Here is a 25,189-nt window from a genome sequence, read left to right on the forward strand (position 1 = left end):
GATCATCTGAGCAGAGTAGGCTTTGGCTGCTGCTCCCATGGTTGCCGTAGCCAATTCAGATTTGTTATGGTGAGCACTTGGCACTTCCATTTACCCTGAGCTGTTTACACTCTTGGAAAGTGAGAGTCAATTCCTGTTCTCCTGCATTGCCTAGCACCACGTAGTATCTTACTGGTTATATTTGAAATGATTACTCATTTCTTCATATGCTGGTGTTGCCTAATAGTGCAAGAGCCACCAGAACTGTAATTTGCTGGATGCTGTCCCCACACGCAGTAAGAGACTGCATGCATCCCTGGGAAGTTAGCTCTTTGAGGGCACTGAAGTACCCATCTCTGGTATAGCTGTTTACTGTCCTAAATCTGTTAGGCAATTTAGCAAGGCTCTGAGGTCAGCATTCCTACCAGCCTTGGTGCTAAGTGGAGGGTGCTTAACATGGACAAGAAGTGCTGAGGGATGCACCGCATCCACAATTGTCCTTCTCCCAGGTCTGACCATGTAGCTGCAGCACTGAAAACTGTGTTGTGGGAGAAGTGATTTACACAGTGAACAGATGCCTGACCTTGGTGGCCAAAGTCATCTTGTTGTGCCTAGGTGACCGGTTCTCTGTGGCCTTCAGTGTGGCCACTTGTCACACCTGAGCAGCTAGAGCGCTTAGCAGCTAAGGTTTGTTATTATGTGTGCTCACAGGTACACTTGTCCTGGTGAGCCAAGTGGCTATACATCTATTTCAAGCCATCTGATGATGAGTCTCTGAGAAGCCAAATCATATATGTGGGCTGAGAAGAGACCTACCCCATGGAAGAAACACTGAGCTCGGTAGTCAAAGCCATTGTAATTCAAACAGAAGGAGAAAAAATATTCACTGCTTCTTCTTTTGCAACCCTGCTGGTGCAGTCATCAAGAAAGGTAAAGTGTGGTATTCAGTCACTTCCTCAGCCTGACCAGGTTCAGAACTGCAGCCCTTGCACCTCAGGTCCTCACCTGGATCATTGCGTGGCAAATAACCGAAGGTTTCAGGGACCTGTCCCTGTAGGCCACTGTGACGACAATCTTGCAGGAGCAAGTATGAGTGGGCTTAGCCTGCAGTACCAGCTCAGTGGAAAGACCCTGCGACCACTCCCTTAGCATAGGAAAGGACTGAACAGACCTGCTACTATGCAATTCTGGGCTGAGGTCCCATGTTGCAGGAGTCAAGCTTTTGAATTAACTTTTAAGTGAGGAAGGAGCTAATCCACATTTCCACATACTCTCTTGTTTTCTGTGAAGGAATGAAGTGCCTCCAGTGCTAGATGAGGTTCTTGTGAACCTTGCTGTTAGTTTGATACTTAAATTCCTGTATACATCTGAGCTGTACAAACATAAAATATATCATTGTCCTCATTTTAAAAATGGAGAACTGAAGAAGACCAGCCACAGGAAGCAGAGGACAAAGGGCATTTATGTGATCTGGGCACTGTCCTTAGTCTGAAGCACATATCACTAATGCACACAGGTCTTTAGATTCCTAGTCCAATGTGTTAATCACATGATCGTCTTTCTACTCCAGCTGCATTAATAGATGTGTCCCAACGGTATCTCTTTCAGCTGTTGCTAAGAAAGCACAAAGTGTTTTCATGGTCTGCATGTTTTTATCAGACTTGCAAACATTTCAGGGAGTAAAACCATTTTTAGGTTGCATACAAAAAAAATGTTTCTCAATTTCTGGAGTGGTTTGCATATTCTTGTTTTTTCTTTTATTAGCCTTTCTGTTGCATTGCAGTTCAATAATAGGTCTTCCTTTTCTCACCCACCAGAAGCTGGAAAGTTCTGTTGTACCCATGCCATGTCACTGAAGACCAGGTACTCTTGTGAAGTGCTGGTTGTGCTTCCTGCATGTGCAGTGAATGATTGACCCCGTTTTCTGCTCTGCAGGTTGACTCCTATGATGTGACTGTGGAAGAAGACCTTGGAGAAATTCAGCTAATAAAAATTGAGAAACGAAAATATTGGTACCAAGATGACTGGTACCTGAAGTACATCACCGTAAAAACACCAATGGGTGACTATTTGGAGTTCCCATGTTACCGCTGGATTACAGATGAAAAAGAGATTGTCCTTCGAGATGGAAGAGGTGAGAGCCATAAGCAACCTGATTTCCTGCAGAATATCCAGAATTCTTCTACATCTCCTTTCCCTTTCCCCATGTACCTCCCAATCTTCTCTCTCACATGGAGACCCACTGTCAGTCGTCTTCTGCATCCCAGGGAATGGGCTTTTCCTGCTGACTAAGACTGCTTTCTGAGCTGTTTGTTGGGCTGGATCTGTCAGTTCAGTTGGATATTTTGGGAAGCACATGCAAGAAAGAGTCCTTATGCTGGCTTGTTACACTGATCTTGAATTTGAAGGCTGACCTTAAGGCCAAATTTTTGTCTGCTCCATATCTCCTTTGCTGGAAGCCCTGTTGATCTAATTAGAATTAACGTCCCATCTTTGTTTCGTACTGAGCCCCTAAGTGTCCCATGATTTATTGCCTGTAAATTGTCTTGTTTTATTGAGAGTAAAACAAAATCCCAAAGTAGGCTGCTCAGCAGGTACAAGGAGTGACTTGAAACAGCAGCTTCACTCTTCACACCTTCTCTTTGCATACTGTCAAGTCCGGATGAAGGTATGGTGAGATTGATATGACTGCTGCAAGTTGCATGGCTCTCCTCCTCAAGACCTGGGCAGTGACAGGTAGAGGAACCTCACAACCATGTCTCTCTTTCTTCTGTTTTACAGCAAAGCTCCCCCGGGATGACAAGACCCAGATTCTCAAGCAGCACAGACGAAAAGAGCTTGAAACTCGTCAAAAAATGTACCGGTGAGTTTCCCATAGGAAGTCCAGGGCCTGTTGTCATCAGGTCAGAGTTTGGCAGAGTATGTTCAGATTATCATGTTGCTCTAATTACTGGACTACTGGAGAAGAGAAAGCATAAGTAACCATGTTAGCCATATACTTTTTTTACTTTGATGGAATTCACTGTAAATGATGATCATCCTGGCACAAGTAGCATTTTGAGATACTTGAATCCTAGATAAGCCTATCTGGAAGACTTAAGTGGGAATTCAGTGGTACAGTGTTTTTGTAGGCCCTCTTCATTTGCCTTTTACAAACAGTACACCAGTTTTGGAACATGATCTAAAAATGTCAGCTCTTACTGGAGCTTTTTAGCTGCTGCAGCAGGCTATTTTCAGCTGTTTCCTGCACTGGAGTGCAGTGGAAGATCTGGCCCTATTTGAGTGGACTGGAATATGCTATCAGAACAGAGTTGTCATACTCACCTTTACAGTGTCATAGACATTTTTTCCTAATTAAGGTCACAATGGGAAAATGCTGTCTTTTATCAATCAGTAACTCTAGAAAGCATTAGACATTTCGTTTTCCTAGAGCCATACTCTCTGTTAAAATAACAAAAGTTTCTTGTACTTGCATCTCCTTATCATGAGAGCAGGGATCAGAAGGACAGAGGGTCCATTCAGAATTGAAAGACTGAGGCTTGGTGTATGTGTTGTTGATATCATTTGACTAAGAAAGGATCTTGCTTACAAATTATGAGAAATAGAGCGGAGGAAAATATCATTCAAAAAGAGATGTGGCACAAATTTTTATTTACATATGCAAAAAGGAAGGTGAAACCATTTCCAGGGAAGTAGCTGTTTACAATTCAGATGCATAACTGATAACACACAACACGGTCTGTGTGAGGTAGACAATTTGGAAATACCATTGAAATAGTATTCTTTACAAATCACCTTATTTTGCTTTGAAGTAAAAATGGGACACAGTGCAGGAACGTTCAGAGCAGAGAATGTGTGCCATGACCATTAGGAGGTAAGGCTCTTCTGAGGAGCTGAATCAAGACTTATCTGCATCTCTCAGAGTTGCCTTTTGGGGGAACCTAAGTACATGTCTGAGTACTGTTATCTGCTGTATCTCAGCTCCGCAAAAATGTAGCCTGAAGAATAAGTGTGTATTGGGTGCCTGTCTGTCTTTCTGTTCCCTCTTCTCCCAATACATTTGAAGCTACTGCCAATTTCAACCAAATGTGACAAGTGTTTGGAAATATCACAGGTATTAAGTTACTCAAGTTTTGTGTAGCTGGGTGGCCAAGTAGATGTGTTCCATCGTACTCCAGGATTCTGTAGGGTACTAGTAGGTGTTGATGTGGTATAAGCATCTACTTTTGCCCCAAATGAGTCTGCCACAAATTTAGAGTTGAGTCACAGAAAGAGTGTAGGTAAAGGAATGACACAGCTCTTGTGCTGGTAATGTTATATGATTAATCCAACCTCTCTTGTTTTCTCAGTTGGAAGGAGTGGCATCCAGGCTTTCCCCTGAGCATCGATGCCCATTCTCACAGCGATCTGCCTCGCGACATCCAGTTTGACAATGAGAAAGGAATTGACTTCATTCTGAACTACTCCAAAGCGTAAGTGTTTGTGGAACTTCAGGAGTTTCGCAAAATCTCTTTTGGGGCAGGGCAAGGATCTGATCACCTTTTAGGTTTCATTGAAAATTGAATTATTTTCTCCCTGCTGGATTCAAAGTCAATCAAAGTTGGAAAGAATTGAAGGAATTTTTTTTTTTTTTAAATATCAATATTTTAAGCATTTTGTGGTGGGAACTGAGCCTTTGCATTCTCATTGGACACTGTTTTGGCTGTAGATGGAGGAGGCACTGGTGAAGGACTAGTGATGTCTGATACCTTGGGCTTTTGGCTTAGTTCTTAGAGTCCCCAGTAAAGATACTTCTGCCCCGTGATAATTAAGCCTTTCAGTCATATACCAAAAGAAGATGGTATCAATGCTCCTTTGAGACCCTGCTGAAGAAAATCTGTTCTGAGCCGCTCATCAGTTAACCACACCTGGGTATAATCTGCTTCGGGCAACAAAGTCACTGTCCACCCATCTGCACATGTCATGTCATTGAAAAAAAAAAACTAAGTCCTGGTCATAGGATGAGCCTGAATAATCAATTCTGCAGAGTTCTTTGAAGTAGTACAGAGTTAATGAGGTAAATAGGACCTCTGGCCTGGGAGTCCTCTACTGAGCTGTCTCACATGCCCAGGTCATATCACACTATCTCAGACATCCCACCATACTACCAGATGGTCAGGTAAGACTGGTTCAAGATGACCCACAATTTCTTCATCTGTGATTCTGTTAATATGCTGCTCTCTTCATGTTTTGGAATGCTGTTCCTCCCGTTAGCTGGGTGATCAGACAGAGATTGTGTTGTCAAACATAGGGTGGTAAGAACTAGGGAATTTAATAGCCCTACTGAGAAACTTGCCACTTCTAATAAGATTGAATACTTGCTTATCTGAGTCCATCTGTGATGGTGACTGGAACCTTACATGTCAGAGCATTCTTGGTGTTACCTTTATGCAGCTGAATTTCACTGCCAACAGAGTCAAATCCCTTGGCTTATTCCAAGACAATCTACCTACCTGCTTTCTAATTTGTAAAATTGGAAGCTGCAGAGAACACGTGGGTTTTTTTCTGGCTATATTAGCTCTCCTATAGATTTCTCTGTCCCTCCCTCCTCCACACTAGGATCTGTTTTGACAATGTAATGATGCTTTGCAACATTTCCCATTTTTTTTTTTTCCTTAGCAGAATAAATCTCCAGCAGGTGTGAACAGGGTGATAAGTGTGTTTCTGCAGTACATATGGGCAGGTGGACCTAGATTTTTCAGAGCTAATTGAAATAGCTTTGAAGACCTGGGCTCTCTAGCTTTCTATCTTGACCAAACTAGGATGTTAGCAGAGTGATGGAACAGGCTGCAGACTTCATGCTTTTCTGGCTTTTTAAGGCAATACTAGCTGTTATACCAGAGAAGTGTCTGTGGGGTCACATGGGGAGTTGTGGTACAAAAGACAAACAGATGCTTCCTGCTCCCAAGCTTGCCCAATGTCACAACTTTATATCTATATTTAGACTTACAAACAACCAAATCTGTCATCTTTAATATGAGCTAGAAGTTGAGGTCCCTTTTTACCTCATGAAATACCTTATTCATCAAACTGCCCTTTAATATTCAGTAGATTCTTAAATCTTTAAGAAGTTTTAGAGAATCAGGAGCCTTGATCATAGATCCTTGGAAAACCCTAGATTCTTATGTTCCTCTTCCACAGACAGATATTAGAACACAGACCTGCAGGGTGCTTTTAATGAGCAGATAATGAAATAGTGCTTTTGGAAAATAAATAAATCCATTTTAAAAATCAAGAAAACTAAGCCAAGAAAACTGTGGGAATGTACATATTGTTGTCTCAAAGGCAAGTCAAATTTTTACAAGGCCAGAAAAGATAATTCTAGATCTATAGCCAGGACTTTACTAAAATGCAGGCCAGATTACCATAGCCAGTCCCTAATTCTTAGTTTATCTTCCATCTGTGTGCAAATTGATAAGTTATATTATCAATTTGAATTCATCAAATTTCACCATCAAATTCCGTCAACTTTACCTCCCAGAAAGTGCTGGGAGTAGAGTCCATGCACATCTGTGAAGTGCTCTGAGATTCAAACAGGTGAGACAACAGTACACCCAGCTCACCATGAAACAGCCAGGGGTGAGGCCATCCCAAAAAAAAAAAAAAAAAAAAAAGTAAGAAACCATCATGGTTGTTGTGTTTTGCTGTTGTGAATAAACCTGTGGCAAAACCAAGAAGCGATTCTAAGCAAGGGAAGAAAGCAAACACTGTGCAGCTCTTCTCTTGGCCCAGTTTCAGGATCAGTCTAGCTCAGAAAAGGCAAGAAACAACTCTTTTAAGGGAAGAGGAGAGGTGTGAAAATATACAAACCCCATGCAAGGTCAGTGGGATCTTCTCTTGTTGCCCTAGCAATGATACAGTATTCCAAACTTTTACAAATCCTCTGTTTTCCAAGAGATGTTGCTTCTAGCATGGTGTTAGCCAATGCAAAACAGATGTTTCCCAGCTCATTTAGGTGTAATGCAGGAGTAACAGCATCTGAAAGCCAGAGATGACCAATTTGCCATTAGTAGACATAACCAATTTACAGGCTACATTCCTCTTCTAGCAATCCCATCCTGCCAACCTGTAGCATATAGTCAGAGATACTATGTCACAGCCAAGTGAAACTTGCAAACAATTCAGCAGAGTGCAGCGACATCTGTTTTTGCCGTTGGCTGTACGGGTACCTTCCCCTGAAGAAGAACCTAAAACTTCATTGCAGATAACCAGCCATTCTGGAGAACTGGTGTGACACAAAAGATATTTTTTCAAGGTACAAAAATGCTTCTTGCCTGGCACATTTGGCTCAAAATCTAGACCTATGCTTTTGGTTGGGTAAACAGTGAAAAACTTTGGAGAATTAGTTTGATAGCCTTCCTCTAGTTACCTTGTGCTTTTGGAGCTTGGGACAACTATTGGCATGAATTGAGGTACAATGAGGTAAGCATGGGATCATCTTTCAGCTTGAGTGTAGTAGAAAGGAAGGCAGGGAAGGGTGTTTGCAAATCCAAAGACAAGTGTAGAGTTGCAAGGTCTAGCAGTGGGCAGGGAGCACATTTAAGGAAAAATGTGAGAGCAGTGGGAGTTATATGAGACTTGTGGAGTAGTGGAAGAGGGATGGGAAAGCCCTTTTGCTTGGGACATGCAAAACTGAACTTAGATAATGTCTCAGATATTCCTTCCACTTTTGCAAGTTTGGACATTTATATGCTGTTGGTAGTGATTAAATCTGTACATTTGCAGGATTAATCATGTGTAGGTGGGCATAATCCTGAAGGTTTCTGATGCTGACATGACCTACACTATCTAGCAAACAGAAACCCTCACCCTGAATTCTGTGCCAGAAATGCAGGCTTGCATAGCCATTTTGGACCAGTGTTGCATCTGGACAGATTAAGTTCTATGAGCGATGTTTTGCCATTTTTTTCTTGTTCTGGTTTCTAGTATGTGCCAGAGACACCTGAGAAGTACTTGATTTCTTGGGGAAAACAGGTTTTTATTTCCTAAGTCCTTTGGAATTTCGTTCCAAGATAGGAAATGTGAAAGATGGCTTCCTTTACAAAGTAATCTTTGAAACATCTGAGAATGAATGCACGACTGGCATTCAGCAGGTCAGACCACAGCAGATTTGTGACCAGATCCCAGGTGCTGTGCCTACTGCTTGGGTTTGATCAGGCCAATAGCCCCAGGTAGGAAGAGCACCCTGCGCAGGAGAGGAGCAGTACGTACTAGTTCATGTGTCTGGTGTTTCCTAATTTCAGAGCAGTTCTGAAAGAGGGCAGAGGCTCTACAGGACCTTTAGTGGAAACTCTCAATGGGACAGTCTCAAGTAACCTCTCAAGCCACTGAGTTATGTTGTTTAAAATAATTTAAATTTCTGGTCATGGTCACACTTCCTCTTGAAGTTCTTCTCTGATTCAAACACCTGGTATACATCCAGAAAGCCCTGCCCAGTAGTTACCCTCCATTTGACCCTTGTACAACCATTCTGTGACGCTGTGAAGAGACCTCTGATGTCGTGATCTCCTGTTCCAGGCTAGACAGTTGCCTTAGTTTTACTTCCTAATATGCCTCCAGGCACCTCTTAACCCACCTGGAGCAGCAGAAACAGCCCATTCTACATGCACCCACCTGGGCCCAGTGCACAAGTAGCTTATTTGTCTGAGTTATGGTCAGGCTGGTCTAGAGCCCTCCCCTGGATTACCACTTGCTGTTTGTCCAGACTTTTGGTCCGCTTCAACCACTTCTAATACAATTCTTTTTCAGGTTCTTCAGTCCAAGCTTACTGATTATAAATCCACCATTCTGGGATTCTTCCTCCCTCAGATTCTGTTTGGGAGGATTTCCTGCAACACTGCGACCTTTCTTTACTTCGTTATCTGCCCTGCTTATCTTTGTGTGGTGTGTGTACTTTCTTTTGTGCATTTGAAGTGTTAGCAGAAAGCCAACTTTCTTTTTCAAATTTATTATTTGCTTTCTAGTCAGAATAAATTATACCTATTTAATAACAATGGTTTAGCATTTATGTAACAATTTAGGACTTGTCATATCGTATGAGATGAACTTGCTTGACTGTGTTGTAGACAGAATACTTTGCTGAATTAGATGTTTTAAGCTCCCAGCCCCCCATGTTCATGTGATGTCTGCAGCCAAATGACTTGGTTCCTGAGGTCAGAGGTGACCAGCAGCACAAGTAAACAGAAAGCTCTCAAAAATTCAGGCTCACACTGTAGGGTTCCAGTCTGGTGTTGGTCACATAGATACTTTACAGGAGCTGTTCTCTGTTTAGGAATACTGACCAGACTGATCCTGGTTTGTGTTTGCTCTGACTGTGCAAATCACTCAAACTTTTTGTGTGACCATACCTCTTTCTGAACTGGTTCTAATACTGACCTTAGCACTCTCAGCTGATGCTAACTACTGATGATGTGTGAAGCACTCGTTTTTCTGACTGTAGTTTTTATATGACATAGGTCTTAATTCACTGCCATTGTAGGTTGCCAAGAACAACCCTGGAATATAATTCAGTGAATACAATAGCAGAGATGGGGCCCTTGAGATGCTTTTTAAACTTGTGTGTAAAGGTGCAGGCAGCACATTTAATTCTATAAGATGAACAATCTCACATTCCACCACTGAAAAATGTATTGTGTGTAGGTAACTACAAGGGTGGAAGAGAATGCGGAAGGCTGTTGAGGAAGCTGGTGATTATTTTTTCAGAGATGTTTGGTTTTATTTTTAGGATGGAGAATCTTTATGTCAACCGTTTCATGCACATGTTCCAGTCCTCCTGGAGTGACTTTGCAGATTTTGAGAAGATCTTTGTCAGAATCAGCAACACAATCTCTGGTGGGTTTATCAGCATTGGCTCATGTTTGCATTGTAGGATGACTAATTAGTTGCCTTGTACATATCTGATTAGGATGGAAGTGGCTGACCCGCACTTTTGCTCTCGCATGGTTTTCCGTAAATAAACTGTAATCTCAGACCGCTCATCGTACCAGCAGCCCACAAGACCAAAAAGCGAAGCGATGATCTTACACAAACTAGTATTACTGGAAATTGCTCGGTGACCTTCTCTGTCCTGAGCTATACTGGAGGTTCGGCCAGTTGGGCATCATAGCCTCTTCTGGATTTAGAAATTTATTTTCAGATATGTGCAAGTACCATAGGACAAGTTTTCATAAGTATTTCACATCTAAACCTAGAGATAGCTTAGTGGGGGTGCTTTTCAGAGCGTATTAGCTGTTAAGGTGTTTTTGCAAGTTTGATTGTGTGTGGTCCACTTCAACCATCTAAATACATGGAAAATCTCCAGGGAGGTACGTTTGGAAATGTCCTCCGCTAAAGGTAAGTGCAAAGATGACCACTCTTACCTTTTACACAGACCAGATCAAAGGCTGTTGCCTAACATCCCAGCCATGTGCTCAGTCCTGGTTGCACTGCTGCTAACAGTCCTGACTTCTCAATCCTGTCCCAACACAGGGAGGGTACCACTGCCTCAGTTCTGCTGTCATGACCTCACCCTCAGTCACTTCTCATGGGCCATTTGTGTCAATGACATGGGGCAGCTCAAATGCTTTTCAGTGGTAAATGTTTCCCAATGGGTCATTTTCACAGAACTTGTTTCAGGCAGGAAAGCCTGTGCTGTTAGGCCAGCAGATCTGGGGATGGGTTGCAAAGAACTGGGAATGACCTGGGAACTGTAACTTCTTCACCTGGTCCTGCTGCAGCCAGGATGGGCTGTCAGACCACAGTAGAAGGAACTGTGGTTCTTACTGGAAATTAGTGTGAGCTAGGCCTGAAAAGGCTTGTGGCATTTATCCAGAATGTCATCTCTTTTCAAAAATGTGTCAGAATTAGTTGTGTATACCACATTAAATATCCTGCTGTGCTTGCCATTTCATACTCGCATCTTCTTACCAGAGGACAAAAACACCTCTCTAAGCATGTGAGTTTCACTTTTGTATTCAGGGCCATTCAGTTTCTGAAATATCTTTCATACTGTTAAAAACTCCATTGATGTAGTATTATCCTATCAAAGACAAAACACTTTCTTTAACCCTCTTCAATATGGAGATCTCAGCAGTTACTTAAAAAACAGTAAAAAGAATTGCAGACAGACATGGATTTTGAAGGTCATCGTGTCATTTCTGTAAAGCAGGGCGGTGAAGCCTTTGATTTGTGAGCCAGACCCAACCTGCTGCTATCTCCCATGGTTACATTATTTTACTTTATTTTATTGTATTGCTGGATATAATAGATAGACACGTACTATAAATCGGTTAGCATGTGGCTTCTCAAACGTGTGTGAACAGCCTGTTCAGACTTTGGAAAGGAAGATATTTTTTCCACCTATTCTGAAGTTTTGCTCCTCTTCAGTCTGCCTAAGGACCCGTTAACAGAAATAAGAGTCATTTCTGTGGTCTCGGGTATAAAATAGAGCACACAAAGTGACCAGAGCTGTTAAAAACTAATTACAGCAATTAGTTATATCTAATAAGATTGCTTCCTAAGGTACTTTTATCACAAGAATAAAATACAATCTACAATTAATTTCATTGATAATATTTCTACACCCTTGAGGAAAGCTCCAATTCTGTGAGTTTTAAACAGTAAGTACCAGTCTCAGCTATGCTAATGCCACTCTGAATCTGCTTGTTTGCACACCTTGGCAGAAACAGGGCTAATGGAGAAAGTGGTTCAAGACATTTTTCAGTCATGCAGTTTCTGTCCAAGGTGATGAGTCATTTTTTGCTTGGTATAGAATTCAGATAGAGCTCCAGACTCATTATTCAATTGACAGACGATGTAAACATCAACTTTAACCAAACTTAACTTTTTTCTGCCCTGTTAGAAAGCACTGTGTGTTTTGAGACTCCTTTGTTAATTATCAGTGCATTCTTTCAAGACTGTCTTTTTCATCCTTTCACCCTTTGTAGAAAAATTAATTGCTTTCAGAAAAAGTTCTGCCTTGTCTAAAAATAGACAATAATCTAAAACCTTACTTGCTTCATTTTTCCCCTAAAGACACCAATGAGATTTTTCACATTAATCGTGTTTTTTCTGATTCCGAATGGTTAGGCTGAAGTGGCGACATGACATTATGAAACAGAACACTGCAATTGTAGAAAACATCCAGTAGTACTACATATGTAAGGGTAAAGAAATGGAGTTTCCAAAACTAGTGTTTTATTAAGAAGAGATGTTAATCTGAGTAATTAATATTAGCAATTGAAACATAAACAGAGGGGAAAAAATATTAAACAAGCAAAATTATGAATGATGAGTTTTACTGAGTCAAAGTGGAAATCTTTCCCCAGGTGTCCCTTACCCAGCTCCAGCTAAGAGAACTCCTCCAGCAAGTGCTGTTCCTCACCTACACATCTTGCTCTGTGTTTCTCTTCTTCTGCCTGTGTCATGTTTTTTGGACTCATCCCTCTGTATTGCATACCCTGGGAATTTGAAGAGTGAGATTTAAAAATATCATGGAAGACCTGAGAAGGTGGTCTGCAGATTGAGAGAGTATTTTTCATAGGAGTGGAATATTCTACTTCTCATTGCTTCTGTACATGGAGAAACAATTTTTTACTAATTCTTCTTGAAGTGATAAGCAAGGGTTACATTGTCTGTTTAACTTAAGTCATTTTTCTCAAAATTCTATGGCACTTCATGAATCCTTTTCTTGCTACTTTCTTTAATCAAAGTTGCAGTGCAGTATAACAAAAGGTGGGGAGAAAAGGAGTAGTCCTACAATGCAGTGGGATATTGATGCAGTGAAGTTACTGATGCTTCAGGATTATTTTTCCCTTTAGAATATGTGATGCAGCACTGGAAGGAAGATTTCATGTTTGGCTACCAGTTCCTGAATGGATGCAATCCTGTGCTGATCCGGAGATGCACAGAGATACCCAAGAAGCTGCCCGTGACTATAGATATGGTAGAATGCAGTCTGGAGAGGAACCTGACGCTGGAGGAGGAAGTGAGGGTACGGCTCTGAGTCAGGTTGGACTCCATCTTTTCCTTCTCACATTCTCTAATCTCCAAACCCTGATCTAACTGCTTTCAGCCACATTTCCTCTCTTCACACGGTATGGTTGGTCATGGCAAAGCTGGTTGCCTCTGCAGACTGGCAACACTTATGTTGACTGTTTTCTCCTGCTATTCTGGAACTGCAGGCCATGCCTTTCTTCAAGTCCAATTAAAGAGCTGTCACAAGGAGGTAAAGGGTCCTTTTTCAGTGGTTTCCTCTGAAAGGTTAGGGACTGACTGACTGTCTCAGAGAGGAAAAGTGCCTTTCCCTTTTCTGGTAGGGTCTTACCCTCTTGTCATCTGCAGAGCTGAACTAACATGCTGAAGAAGCGTTCACGAGGATGATGACTTGCTCTTGTTTGTATAACAAGCACACGGGTCTCTTCGACTGGCAGTGTGGAACTTGCTTGCATCTTAGTGTCACTGAATGCCAAATATACAGTTGCTCTTTGCTGGAAGGCTCACTGTCAGACTCAGCAGACACAAGTCAGGTAGTTTGTGTAAAGGTGCTTTCTGTCTCAATGGCATCATCCCTGAGCCACCATAAGCAAGGGTGGTCAGTGGCCGCTCATAACCACAGAGCACGAGCCAGCCTCTGGCCAAGACTCCCCGACCTTTGTTCCGATCCTTGCTGCTTGCACTCCATTAAAACACATCATGAACTGTTTTTTTTTTCCTCCAGCAAGGAAACATTTTCATTGTCGACTACGAGCTGCTAGATGGTGTGGATGCCAATAAAACAGACCCGTGCACAATACAGTACTTGACTGCACCCATCTGTCTGCTGTATAAGAATCTGGAGAGTAAAATTGTACCCATTGCAATCCAGGTGGGCTTACTATCAGGGTCTTTAAAGGGACATACTGCTTGTTCTCTTATCTCAAACATGACTGACTTGGGGTTTTGTGTTCTTTTGATATCTTTCAGCTTGGTCAACAGCCTGGGCCAGACAATCCCATATTCCTTCCTTCAGATGCCACATATGACTGGCTGCTAGCTAAAATTTGGGTTCGTTCATCTGATTTCCACATCCACCAGACAGTGACCCATCTCTTACGGACACACTTGGTCTCAGAGGTGTTCAGCATAGCTATGTTTCGGCAGTTGCCTGCTGTACATCCCCTCTTCAAGGTTGGTTCTTGCATAAAAGGGTGTATATGGGTCATGGAGGTTATCACTTTAGTTTGACAAACCACAAGGAAGTCCTGGTGATAGCTCAGCTGAGATAGTCTGGCCGGCTGCCCTGCAAGGCAGAGTACAGCTAAACCATCAGGATCTCCAAACTTTCTCCAAACCTTCAAACTTTACACCTGATTACTGTTGAATTCAATCAGCAAATTTACCTTCTTTCATTTTGTCCCATTTCAAAGCTCTTGGTGCCACACATGCGGTTCACAATAGCCATCAATACCAAAGCCCGAGAACAGCTTATCTGTGAATGTGGCCTTTTTGACAAGGTAAGTAATCCCACATATCCCAATAACGAATCTTCATTATTCTTCATAGTTCTGTATGTGTTTTTATCCTTTAACTACCACATATTCCTTTCTTTCTTGATCTTTCTGCTGAAGGGCAAACATAACTAATATCACCTGAGTCACTAGCACAGAGAACTGATGTCTTGTGCTAAAGATGTTGTCTTTTATCTCTAAGTAGGCAATTCAGAACTGGCCAGTGTCAGCAGTGAGTCAGTATCTCACTTATTCGTAGCTGATGTGGCTTTGGGGTATGACTATATGAGTGCAAAGTAACATAATATGCATATACATCCCTGCACATGTATGTACACAGTTAAATCCCCAATTTCTTCTAAGTACTCAGTTATTCATCTTGAGTCAGGGCGGTGAGCAAAAGGATTTGCATCAGAGAAGGATGTGTCAATAAGATAGATTTCTAAGCCCACAAATACTGGGTGTAGATTCCAACATGTCTTCGTGAATTGCCATAAACATAAAGATCTGCAGATCTACTAGGATTAAAACTCAGCTTCGTCCGAGACAATGAAACACAGCCACATGTCATGGACTGTAGTGCAACTCTTAGGTCAAATCTGAACATCTAAATCTGCCTGCACTGGTATTTAACGTGTACCTGGCTCTGCCTCCCTTGGCCCTCCCAGAAATGGCTTGCTGCATCTAGGAACCACGAAAGGTTGGCATGCAGCAGTCTCTGGGACAACACGCCAGCAGGAAATACGAAGTTCTGGGTGGTTTCAGAAATCTTTCCAAAGAGAGAGCCTGTGATTCAGATAACCCTGTCCCTGTTACACTTCCGGCACCAGGCCGAAAATAGTTTCCATGCTCTGGAGATTTTCCACCCAAGGAGAAAAGAGAAGTTAAAGCCAGGCACCTTCCTTGTCTTCTGTACTGCATTGCTGACTGTGGAGACCTGTCAGGCACTCCCATCCCTTTGAACAGAAGCATAACCTCCGTACTCCCGTGCATATGGGATAAGCATGAGCCTAAGACCTGCCAATGTGGATCCTGGAATCCAGAATTCACTGGTTCCAATGAACAACCAGATGGAGGACAATAAGTGTAAGCTGACTACTGCTATTATACAACACTTAGTATCATATGCTAGAAAAGCAACATTTAGAAGCTTTTGTGCATTGATTATGCAAAGAGTTTGGCAGTGCTGCTTGTTGTGGACACACTGTGTTTTCCAAACACAACGTATACTGAAACCCTGGCCAGTCCACACCAGTAGCCACCTAGTGTGACTGAGCTCCTGGCTTAAATTCCAGTGTGGCTAACAGTAGCCTGCGTCCTTAAACACTTTCTCCTAGAACACTCTGTAGCAGGAGTGGGTGATTTAGCCAAAGCCCTGTTCTAACACAGTCCAGACTGCCTTGTTTCACACACACGGTTCGGAGCACAGGGCTGGCAGACTGTGCTTTGGGTTTGATACTTCGACGTTGCTGTACTCTATTACTGTATTCCATTATAAGCAGGTGCTGTACCTATGGAGAAAATGTGGATATGAACAGCAATGCATGGGAAAGGTGTGAAATCTATGAAGTCAAAAGGCACAGTTCCAGTAGACCTCTGCAGTTTGGTACTTGTTTGTGTGGACATGTGGTTTTCCCCTTAAAAAATAGCTTCACCAGCATTTTGAATACAGTCTCCTGTGAATTCAAAAAGCCAGTCTCAGCACAAAATGAATGTAACCTCCTACTGTTCTGTCTTGCCATTCTTCCTGCAGGCGAATGCTACCGGTGGAGGAGGGCACGTACAAATGGTGCAGAAAGCAATGAAGGATCTGACTTACAGCTCCCTCTGCTTCCCTGAGGAGATCAAAGCTAGAGGGATGGACAGCAAAGAGGATATCCCCTACTACTATTATCGGGATGATGGCATTAAAGTCTGGGAGGCTATAAAGAAGTAAGAGACTCTAGTTCTGTAAATGGGTAATAAAGTCACTGTCACAGAGACAGCTTTATTTTCTCTCTGCTCTGTTTACTCTTCATCACAGCCTTGTGAAAAGCTTCTGGACTGCTTAGTTATGTGGAGCCTTTTCCATCCAGCATATCTCATCCGAGGAAAAATGTATAGTCAAGCAAGCACTCACCCTTGAATGACTGTTAATTGCTGTTCATCTCAGACTTGTTTTCTTGCAGTCTGTATTTCAGAGGCTCCTTTATGTATTCTTCTATGGGATTTCACAGAGTTTGGTGAGTTGGAATTTAGATCTGCAAAGGGAATCGAGCGCTGCAAAGGGAACTTCATTACTTCTTTTTTAGCTACTCACAAATCAAGAAAGAACCCAGTTCTCTGAGCCAGCCACATGAACTCATCAAGGTTCTTGTGGAATGGAAATACAAGCTTGGCTTGCATGAGAGAGTTGTGTTAAGAAGCCAAATAGATTAGGCATTAACTGATTTGAGCAAAATCTTTTTAAAAAATGCTTCACAATTGCAAGGCCCAAGTTTTGTCAGGAAGGGCAGCAGTTCTGAATCAGGAGAGGTATTGCAAGGCAATACGTCTCCCAGGCAAACATCTTCTTTTCAGATATGGAACACTGCCTCAGAATGAAATGATTCATATGGGTTTTTTTTCTACAGTGGCATTTCATTTAATAAAAACATATTTTTGTACAGAATAAGTTGCTTGCTAAATATGCAGCTGGTTTGGGTCACATGATTCTGAAAATCATGTTTGTTAAAAATCAGATCTTTTATGTACACAAAGTAGGGGGTTTATAATGCAGGCATAGTATTTTAAGTGTTGGGTACATCTTTATCTTCTCTGTTTTGGTTATCTTACAATATTTCCTGCAATTGTTAGTGCCAATTTGAGAGAAAAGGAAGTTATAATTTTTCTGTGGTTGGTTTTGGTTTTTTGTTCTGTTTTGGGAGGTTTTTTTGTCTCTTTTCTCTTTCCTGTGTTTTATTTGCTGATTGAGGTATGCCTTTTCAAATACCAGTTAATACTTAGTCAACTCAATTTAGTTTGACTATTTTTGGTTGTTAACCTAGCTGGAGGAAAACGTTGCACAATGTTACAACACCTCCAACTTCGTTGAGAGATTCTTCATAAGTGAATAATTTGGTTTATAAATGGGGTGGGCAGCCACACTTTTGAATGTGTGATATCCTGACCCATGAACCCGTGATCCTGTGTGTGTCTACTCCACATGAATTTCCCACACTCTGCAGGGGTGTCAGTCTCCACTCTTTTGATGATATAACTTTTATCCCCAGCATTGCTTCACATGTGGCAGATGGCCTAGTCTTAAGAAAGCTGATAGGGTTGTCTCTGTAGAGAAAATGAAGCTCGCATGTCAAATTTTTAAGCCCCTTCTCTAATACTCAGTTTCTTACTTCTGATCTAACTGCTGATAGATATTCCAACCCAAAAGGCCTCATCCACAATTCATACACTAATTTATATTTGCACAGGAGGGGTTCTAAAATGCTGCCATTGTGTAAGAGAAGTATTGCCTTCTGTATGCATTTGGTACAGGTGCAAGGTGGTGGAGGCAGAGCTCATGCAGGGCAGCTTTATCTCTGCATGTTGCAGGATTTCTCTTTTCCTTTGGCTTCCTCTGGAAGCCAAAATTACTTAAACTCTTAGTGTTTATGCAGTTGTTTGTCTGCCTAAATAACAACTCATTTGGCTAATAGAAACAACATTGACAGATTTGTAAAGGTCTCCAAGATGCAATCAATTCGTAGCTTATTAGAGGAAAAATCTGTATTGGTTAACAATTCTTAATCCTGTAAGTCAGCTTCAGCAGTCAAATGTTTCACTCTATGGGTTGTCGTCAAAATATTTAGAAAGACATTAGAGGCACCTGCAGAGCTAACAGAATACCAGAGCGTAACTCAGTTAAGCAGTCATTCAGTCATGAAATACAAATAATCAGGAAATCAGGCTTTCCTATCTTGACTGCTTTCAGAACTATATTTCTGTTATCTTGTGTTTCAAGAGCATTTCTTTCTTAGGTGAGTTAGCCAGGGAAACTTTTATAGAAAGAAGGATTTTGAGAAGAGGAACTGGAAGAGAACATGTCTGCTATACGCAGTGGGTATACGAAAAAGCTCTAGATCTCTTATCCCCTAGAGAAGTGTCCTGGCTCACCCACACTTTGTAGTGTGCCAGTTGGGTTTTGTGAAAAAGATGTGTGGTAGGAGGCGGTCAACTGTTTGAACGGTGTTCAGGAGCAGCTTTGGAGTATCCCACATACAGCAGATGGTGGTATCACAGTTTGGAAACCCCTGTTCCCTGTGTGAGATCCAGCAGCAGTCTGTTAAGTGCAAAAAAGGATGTAGATGTGATGACAGAGGTTTGGGCAGCAACAAAGCCTCAAATAAGAGAATAAAGTTCACAGAATTGTTCAGGGAATGCAGTGTGGTCCAGCATCTTTTTATTGGGGGAGGAAGTGATGCTGCAGTCAGAAATAGATCAAAGTTGTTCCTGTGCATCCCCACTTCTTGTGGGAAGGATGTAGGAGGGTGTTGAGATATGCTTTTGCCCTTCTCTCTTTCTCCATGCAGCATCTGCCTCCTCTGCAAGGTCAGTAGAAGGACTTCAGGGAATGGCAGGTTTGCTTTCTCCTTTTCATTTTGTCTTGTTCATTTGTTCCTGTGTCTGAAGTTTTGCAGAGGATGTGATCCACATCTACTATGAGAGTGATGAGGTGGTGTGTGAGGATGTGGAGCTCCAGGCCTTTGTCAAAGACATTTACGTCTATGGGATGAGAGGTGTGAAGGCCTCAGGTAAGGTATTATGGCCCAGCCAAGTGTGCAGCTTGTTTAGTCTCTGCTGATAGCAATGCTGCATGCACAGCATGCCTTGAACTGCTGGAGACTCTCTCCCTTCCTGGCCCAAAGATGCTTGGTTTTATGTGTGAAACCCTGGATCAGGCTTCCCCTCCCTCAGCAGACAGCTGCTTCCTTTGCCACACATTCTCACTATGAGCTTGGGCAACTTGTGCAATGTCTCTGTGCACTGGAGATTGGTCCTTTGATCTTGTCTGCTCATGCACTGGGGGGAAGAGGGGCTGTCTGTATGTGCTGTTGAAACCACCAGGCAAACTGATAGAATGATAAGGAGCAGTGAGACCCCCTCAAATCCTCTCCTCCAAACCTTGCACCAAGCAGGAACATTCCCAGGAGTATCTAGCTCTACTTCGCATTTTTTCAGTATCTTTCTGCTGTCTTCAAGAGAAGATACCCATAGTTCTTTCTAAGAAATATTTTCCTTTGCTCTGTCTTCTCTCACTGTCTCTCAGTTCCTGCAAACCATTAAATAGCTGTATGAATTCTTGTCCATAACACGGCATTATTCTTTCACCTGAGTTAACACTCTCCTTCCTTTCCCTAAACATGTTTTTTCCTTCCGCTCACATTTTGTCCAAACAGGTTTTCAGGATTTTATACAGGGGGGTGGGGTTTCTTCATGCTCTCCTGACTGATTTACATCTGGAAATACCTGTTGGCCAGTAATCTGGGGCAGATGGCTTTTACACTGCATGCACATGTTTGTGTGTGAGCCCTCCAGGCAAAACTGTGATGTTTGCACTCATTACCAGTATACAGTGATGTATAACACCCTCCTGGGGTCTGCCTGCCTGCATAAGCAAAGGACTCTGGGCCAACTAGTTGCTATCATTTTTGTTTGTTTAGCTGTCTCTTAGGAAAAGCTTAGAAATGGCCTGCTAGTAGGAACTTCAGGCTTGATCTAAGCATCCTGATATGACACAAGTACGGAGCCTTTCCAGGGCTAGAACTGGGGTGGGACGCTACAAGCACCACCAATGGCAGGACTGCCACTAGAGGTGGGAAACCTGCCAGGCCTGCAGTATCCCTGTCTGCCTTGCTGCCTCTCCAAGGGCTGGGACAGAGAGCAGGGGGACTTGGCTGGGTCTGTAAAGAATGGAAGGAGAATAAATGAGGGAGGTTGTTGCACCTGGGATTTCATTTCCAGTCTCTGTTCCTACTCTGTGAGGGCTGCTCTGCCTGGGAGCATGCCAAGCCCCTTTAAAGATAAGCACAGTGTGCTTAGAATAGCAGGACACAGGAAGGGATGGTGCATCCTTTTCTCTTTGGGCTTGGTGGCTGGCCAGAGCTACCACGTGCCTCTTCCCCCTCTCAGGCTGATTTCACATCTGATCATGTTGCTGGTGGAGATGTGAAGCAGCTGGCACAGGCAGCCAAGGAAGGGGCAGCTTGGCCCAAGGTGCTGACAGGTCCCTAGGTATCCTGGGACCTGTGGTCGCATTGGGATGGGACAGGGACTGGACTGCCCTGGACAGCACTGGACTGTGATGTTGGGGGTGCTTTGGCTGTCAAATATTTTCCTAGTCCCTGACTATTCCCTTCTTTCTTTATATAGCTGTTTGATCATTCCATTTCAAAGACAGCTTGATGCAACTATTTCTGTTCCTCATTCCACTGCTTCTCTTTCTGAAGTTCTCATTTCCTCACTTCCTGTTTCAGCAAATGAGCTCTCCCTGCTTTCTTTCTCACAGTGCACTTGATTGCTGAGCCTTGGACCTTTGTAGGCAATAAGCACATGGTCATTTGCTCCCTCGCATGAACCCTCCCTGCTTACGCTGCAGACTGAAGAAAAGGGGAATATCTGATGCCCCTGCCCTGTGGACTCTCTTGAGTTCCTTGCTGCAGGGTAGGTAGTGTGAGAGGACAGAGATACAGTATGTTTTAAAGATTTAATTATACTTTGCCCTTAAGGAATGCTACATACTCCACAAACAGTGGTGATGCCTCACAAACCTGTTGGAGGTAAGGTAGGATCGCTGTTTTCATGGCTGGACAGCCAAGACACATGGAGCTTGAGCAGCTCCTGTTAGACCACACAGTAAGGTTCAGAGAGAGAATGCCTTGCTGATAAGTGACTGCTGCACAGTCCTCTAACTCATGTCTTTTTAGGAGCTGATTACTAGGGGGTAACTGGGTTACTGCATAGCTGGGTTACTTAAGTTTTTCTTCTCCCTTGTTTAGGATTTCCCAAAATGATCAGGACACGAGAGAAGCTAGCAGAATACCTCACGGTGATAATATTCACCACATCAGCCCAGCATGCAGCTGTGAATTTTGGTCAGGTAGGAATTTCTGAGAAGAATGTTCTTTTTTTCTGGGCTGGGAGTTGCATCTACCATGGTGAGATACGAGAAATATTTTTTTAGCAGATTTACAGACATTATATTACTCTTTCTGGTCAAAATAACTGCAAAGCCATCTGCAAATGCCCATGAAGCCTGTGGAAACTGAATTGTTTTGGAAACTGAGAAAGGCATTTTGAGTTTTAACTATGTACCCAAGCTCAAATTTAGGGGTTCTAACTTGTATATTTTAGCTTTAATGATTTTATTATAGAGAACTTTTTTTAAAGCTTTTTAATAGGTTGCTAAGATGCCTTTCAGAAATGCTGAATGGTTCAGCTACACAGTCTAGCTACCATGTCTTCCAGACATCACTTCAATTGCCTGGGTATGATGTATGCTGGCAGTCTGTGGCACATTCTGCAATGAAACGCAATGAGTTATGCTAAGTGGCTTTACTTTGCATTTGCTGTGAGTGCATGCACGGGTGAATACCATGGCTTGCTGTTGTAAGCTGCTCTAATTTGGCAGTGTGCCTGTCCCAAAGCAACATACATTTTCAGATGCGGCTTAAGGAACACGTGCAGTGCAGCTCAGTGTTATGACTGCAGTTCATGTAACTCTGTACGCCATCTGCCTTAGAGCTGGTGCAGCTGGCTACGGCTCAGTCCCAGAACAGGGATCTAGCTGGACTAATGGCGTATTTATCAAGGGTCCTGAGTTAACTAGCTGAAAGCTACCATGCATGTCTGCAGGACCTCCAGTTTTCCTTTCTGCAGGAGAGACAAACCTCTACAAGGTAATGTCTCACTGAAGTCAGTGGGACAGGGGTCCAGACCTTCAGTGGTACCTAAATACTTAATTCCCACTGATACACATAGAAATTTGAAGCAGTATATCTGTAAGGATCTAGGCTTTGGTCATATATAGTGAAGTTTTCAAAAGCACCAATGTGAATAATATTCCCAATGCATGGAAAGGGCATTTCTGTGCATTTCGTGAGTTTGCGAGCCAAATGCAACTGTGAGCTTCCTTTCTGATGGTTGATATGTCACATACTGATAGCCTGTGTTATCTCTGCCTGCCTTTACTGACATATATTTACTCTGAGACTATAGCAGCAGTCTGCCTTTCAAATGCTGTTGCTTCCAACATCAAGGCATTTTGGAAAGCAGACTTCACAGCCAGAAGCAAGTCTCTTTGTCAGGCTGTATTGCACAGAGCTGCTTCACTGAGTGGATGGTTGGTCACTGGAACAGGGTCCCCAGGGAAGTGGTCACAGTGCCAAGCCTGCCAAAATTCAAGGAGTGTCTGGATGATGCTCTCAGTCATATGGTTTAGTTTTAGATAGACCTGCAAGGTGCAGGGAGTTGGACTCAATGATACTTATGGGTATCTTCCAACTTGAGATATTCTGTGATTCTATGAGCTTTTTTTTTTTGGCACATGTTCTGGCTTCAGGCATGGATAATCTCACAGATAAGCAGAGAGATCATTTTCCCTATGGGGAAATATTATTCCCAAACACATCCCACTTCACTCTCCATGTTGGCTCTTCTGTCCCTGCAGCTCAGAAGCCCTGGAACAGGTCTGGAGCCAGGTGTCAGATGAACCCTCACTATTCCTGTGCCACATCCATGACCAGGGACCTCTTCGACTATTCACTTCTAACCTGTCACTACAAGTGAAAGAGACATCTCCCAGCCTCGCTCTCAGGAAATCCTGTCAATTCAAGTACCACAGAGATACCATCTCTTAACATAGCCCAGGCTATTAGGACTTATCAGAGAGCTTTCAGAGAATGAAAAGGGGAATTTGGCATGCAGAGGATATTCAGCCCATCAGCAAAAGGGTCTTCAGCTATGGGAAAAAATGGCAGAGAGAGCAGGCTGAGAGTAGGAGGAGATGGCTGTGCATTCAAGAGAGTAGATTGAGCATGATGTAAGCATGGCACACAGCTGACGTGGGACTTTCCCTGAGGCAGGGCAGGGGATATGTATGAATGTAATGAAAAAGTGCTTGGGAAAGAAAGAGTTATGGTAAGTGCAAAATCTCAGAGGGTGGCAAAAATTGGGGTCATATCTTAGGCAAAATGGGACATCATAATCCCACAATACTGAAGCAGGCCAGAAGTGATTCTGAGTTCCCAGTCTGGTTCTCACCATGGCCACATCCACGAAGCACCAGCGTCCTTTGCCTCTCTTACTGCCTTACCCCACAGTACTGTGGGGGTGTTCTCAGAGCAAACTTTGCAGAAAAGAACAAGTGGAGAAAAGCATATTCTTATTGAGTATAGCTTCTAATAAGAAGCTGTCTCCGATTACTGAAGAGATCTTTATTTAGTTAAACAGCCAAGTCCTTAGCCTAGCTGGTGAATCTGAGCTGTGCAAGCATATGCCTGTGGTTAGCAGAATAACTACTCCCATTTAGATAACCTAGCTCTCTCTCCTGTGAGATCCTGAGAAAGATAGCAGAGACTTCCTTGTCTCATTCAGTCCTTCTCTATAGCATCTCTCTGTCCTTTGGTTAGTAGCTTCTGTTTCTGATAGGCTCATATTACAGAAGCAGACTCCCTGGTGTCAAGATTCCTGATTTTCTTTGCAGTCTTCCTAAATACAGTCCCCTGTAGCTTTTCAATGTGTTCTCTTGCTTTGTTGTGCAGTATGACTGGTGTTCGTGGATTCCCAATGCCCCACCAACAATGCGCTGCCCTCCTCCAACAGAAAAGGGGACAGTCACCATCGAGCAAATTGTGGAGAGTCTGCCAGACAGGGGACGTTCTTGTTGGCATCTTGGAGCTGTCTGGGCCTTAAGCCAATTCCAGGACACTGAAGTAAGTTGACCTTCTCTAGGTGGTGGAGATGTGAGAACATGAGGGTCATGGCAAGACCACACAGACTCATGAGATTGTAGTACTGCTCTGTGCTTGACTGGACCTTTCTGTAGAGGTGTATCAATGATGTGGGTTTTCCCTTGCTCTGCCAGATGTAAACCAGCTCTGAGTGAGAAGATTTATTTTTAATCTGAGGCTGTGTTTCAGCCAAAATGAAAGTTTTTAAACTCAAGCATGGCATTGCTGGGTAAGGATGCTGGCGTGGGAGGAAGAGGGCTGCAGAGGCACAAGGGTTTTCTCCACTCCTTACCCCAGCTCCACCAGTGGTGATGGAGAAGTTACAGCACCATGTGTCACCCTGTCCTGTCCCTTTGGAAAATCTGCCCCAGTGCCACCTGCACTACAGCTGTGGCTTGTGCCTGTCTGGTGTGGAATGCAAACAAAACAAGCCTACAGGAGGCTTTGAAAGCATGGTCTATAGCTGTTTTCCTCATGTAAAATGAGGTTGTAGGTGGTTAGTTTTCTCACCCAAGATCACCCAAGAGCTGAATCTGAAAGATGTGTTTTGAAATCCTTAAGTGGAAGATGATGAACAGAGGGTACTTCAAATGAAGTCTCTCTTTAAGAAGAAAGCAGATTTCAGCTGAGCAACCAATAGTGTGGGTAGTATCATGGGAAATAGTTACCAAAGCAGGTAATTTGCCAGTATGCATATTGGCAATGCAGTATTCAGGGTACCCTTATGGAGTCCAAGCAGAC

The 25,189-nt window shown here is 42.9% G+C and overlaps 1 protein-coding gene across 3 annotated transcripts in view; it reads left to right on the top strand.

Annotated features, from left to right (window-relative positions):
* The window catches only part of ALOX5 (arachidonate 5-lipoxygenase), a 35,500-nt gene that overhangs the window by 8,452 nt on the left and 1,859 nt on the right, over window positions 1-25,189 (top strand). For all 3 annotated transcript variants that reach the window (XM_071811987.1, XM_065843827.2, XM_065843828.2), the window contains exons 2-13: window positions 1,915-2,113; window positions 2,761-2,842; window positions 4,329-4,451; window positions 9,743-9,849; window positions 12,816-12,988; window positions 13,715-13,861; window positions 13,960-14,163; window positions 14,403-14,489; window positions 16,237-16,415; window positions 19,131-19,252; window positions 21,497-21,597; window positions 24,260-24,430. In XM_071811987.1, coding sequence (XP_071668088.1) covers window positions 2,038-2,113; window positions 2,761-2,842; window positions 4,329-4,451; window positions 9,743-9,849; window positions 12,816-12,988; window positions 13,715-13,861; window positions 13,960-14,163; window positions 14,403-14,489; window positions 16,237-16,415; window positions 19,131-19,252; window positions 21,497-21,597; window positions 24,260-24,430 — 1,572 coding nt within the window. In that variant the 5' untranslated portion in view covers window positions 1,915-2,037. The remainder of the gene's footprint in view (window positions 1-1,914; window positions 2,114-2,760; window positions 2,843-4,328; window positions 4,452-9,742; window positions 9,850-12,815; window positions 12,989-13,714; window positions 13,862-13,959; window positions 14,164-14,402; window positions 14,490-16,236; window positions 16,416-19,130; window positions 19,253-21,496; window positions 21,598-24,259; window positions 24,431-25,189) is intronic.

The sequence above is a fragment of the Patagioenas fasciata genome, chromosome 8 (genome assembly GCF_037038585.1).
Source record: "Patagioenas fasciata isolate bPatFas1 chromosome 8, bPatFas1.hap1, whole genome shotgun sequence".
Lineage (NCBI taxonomy): Eukaryota > Metazoa > Chordata > Aves > Columbiformes > Columbidae > Patagioenas > Patagioenas fasciata.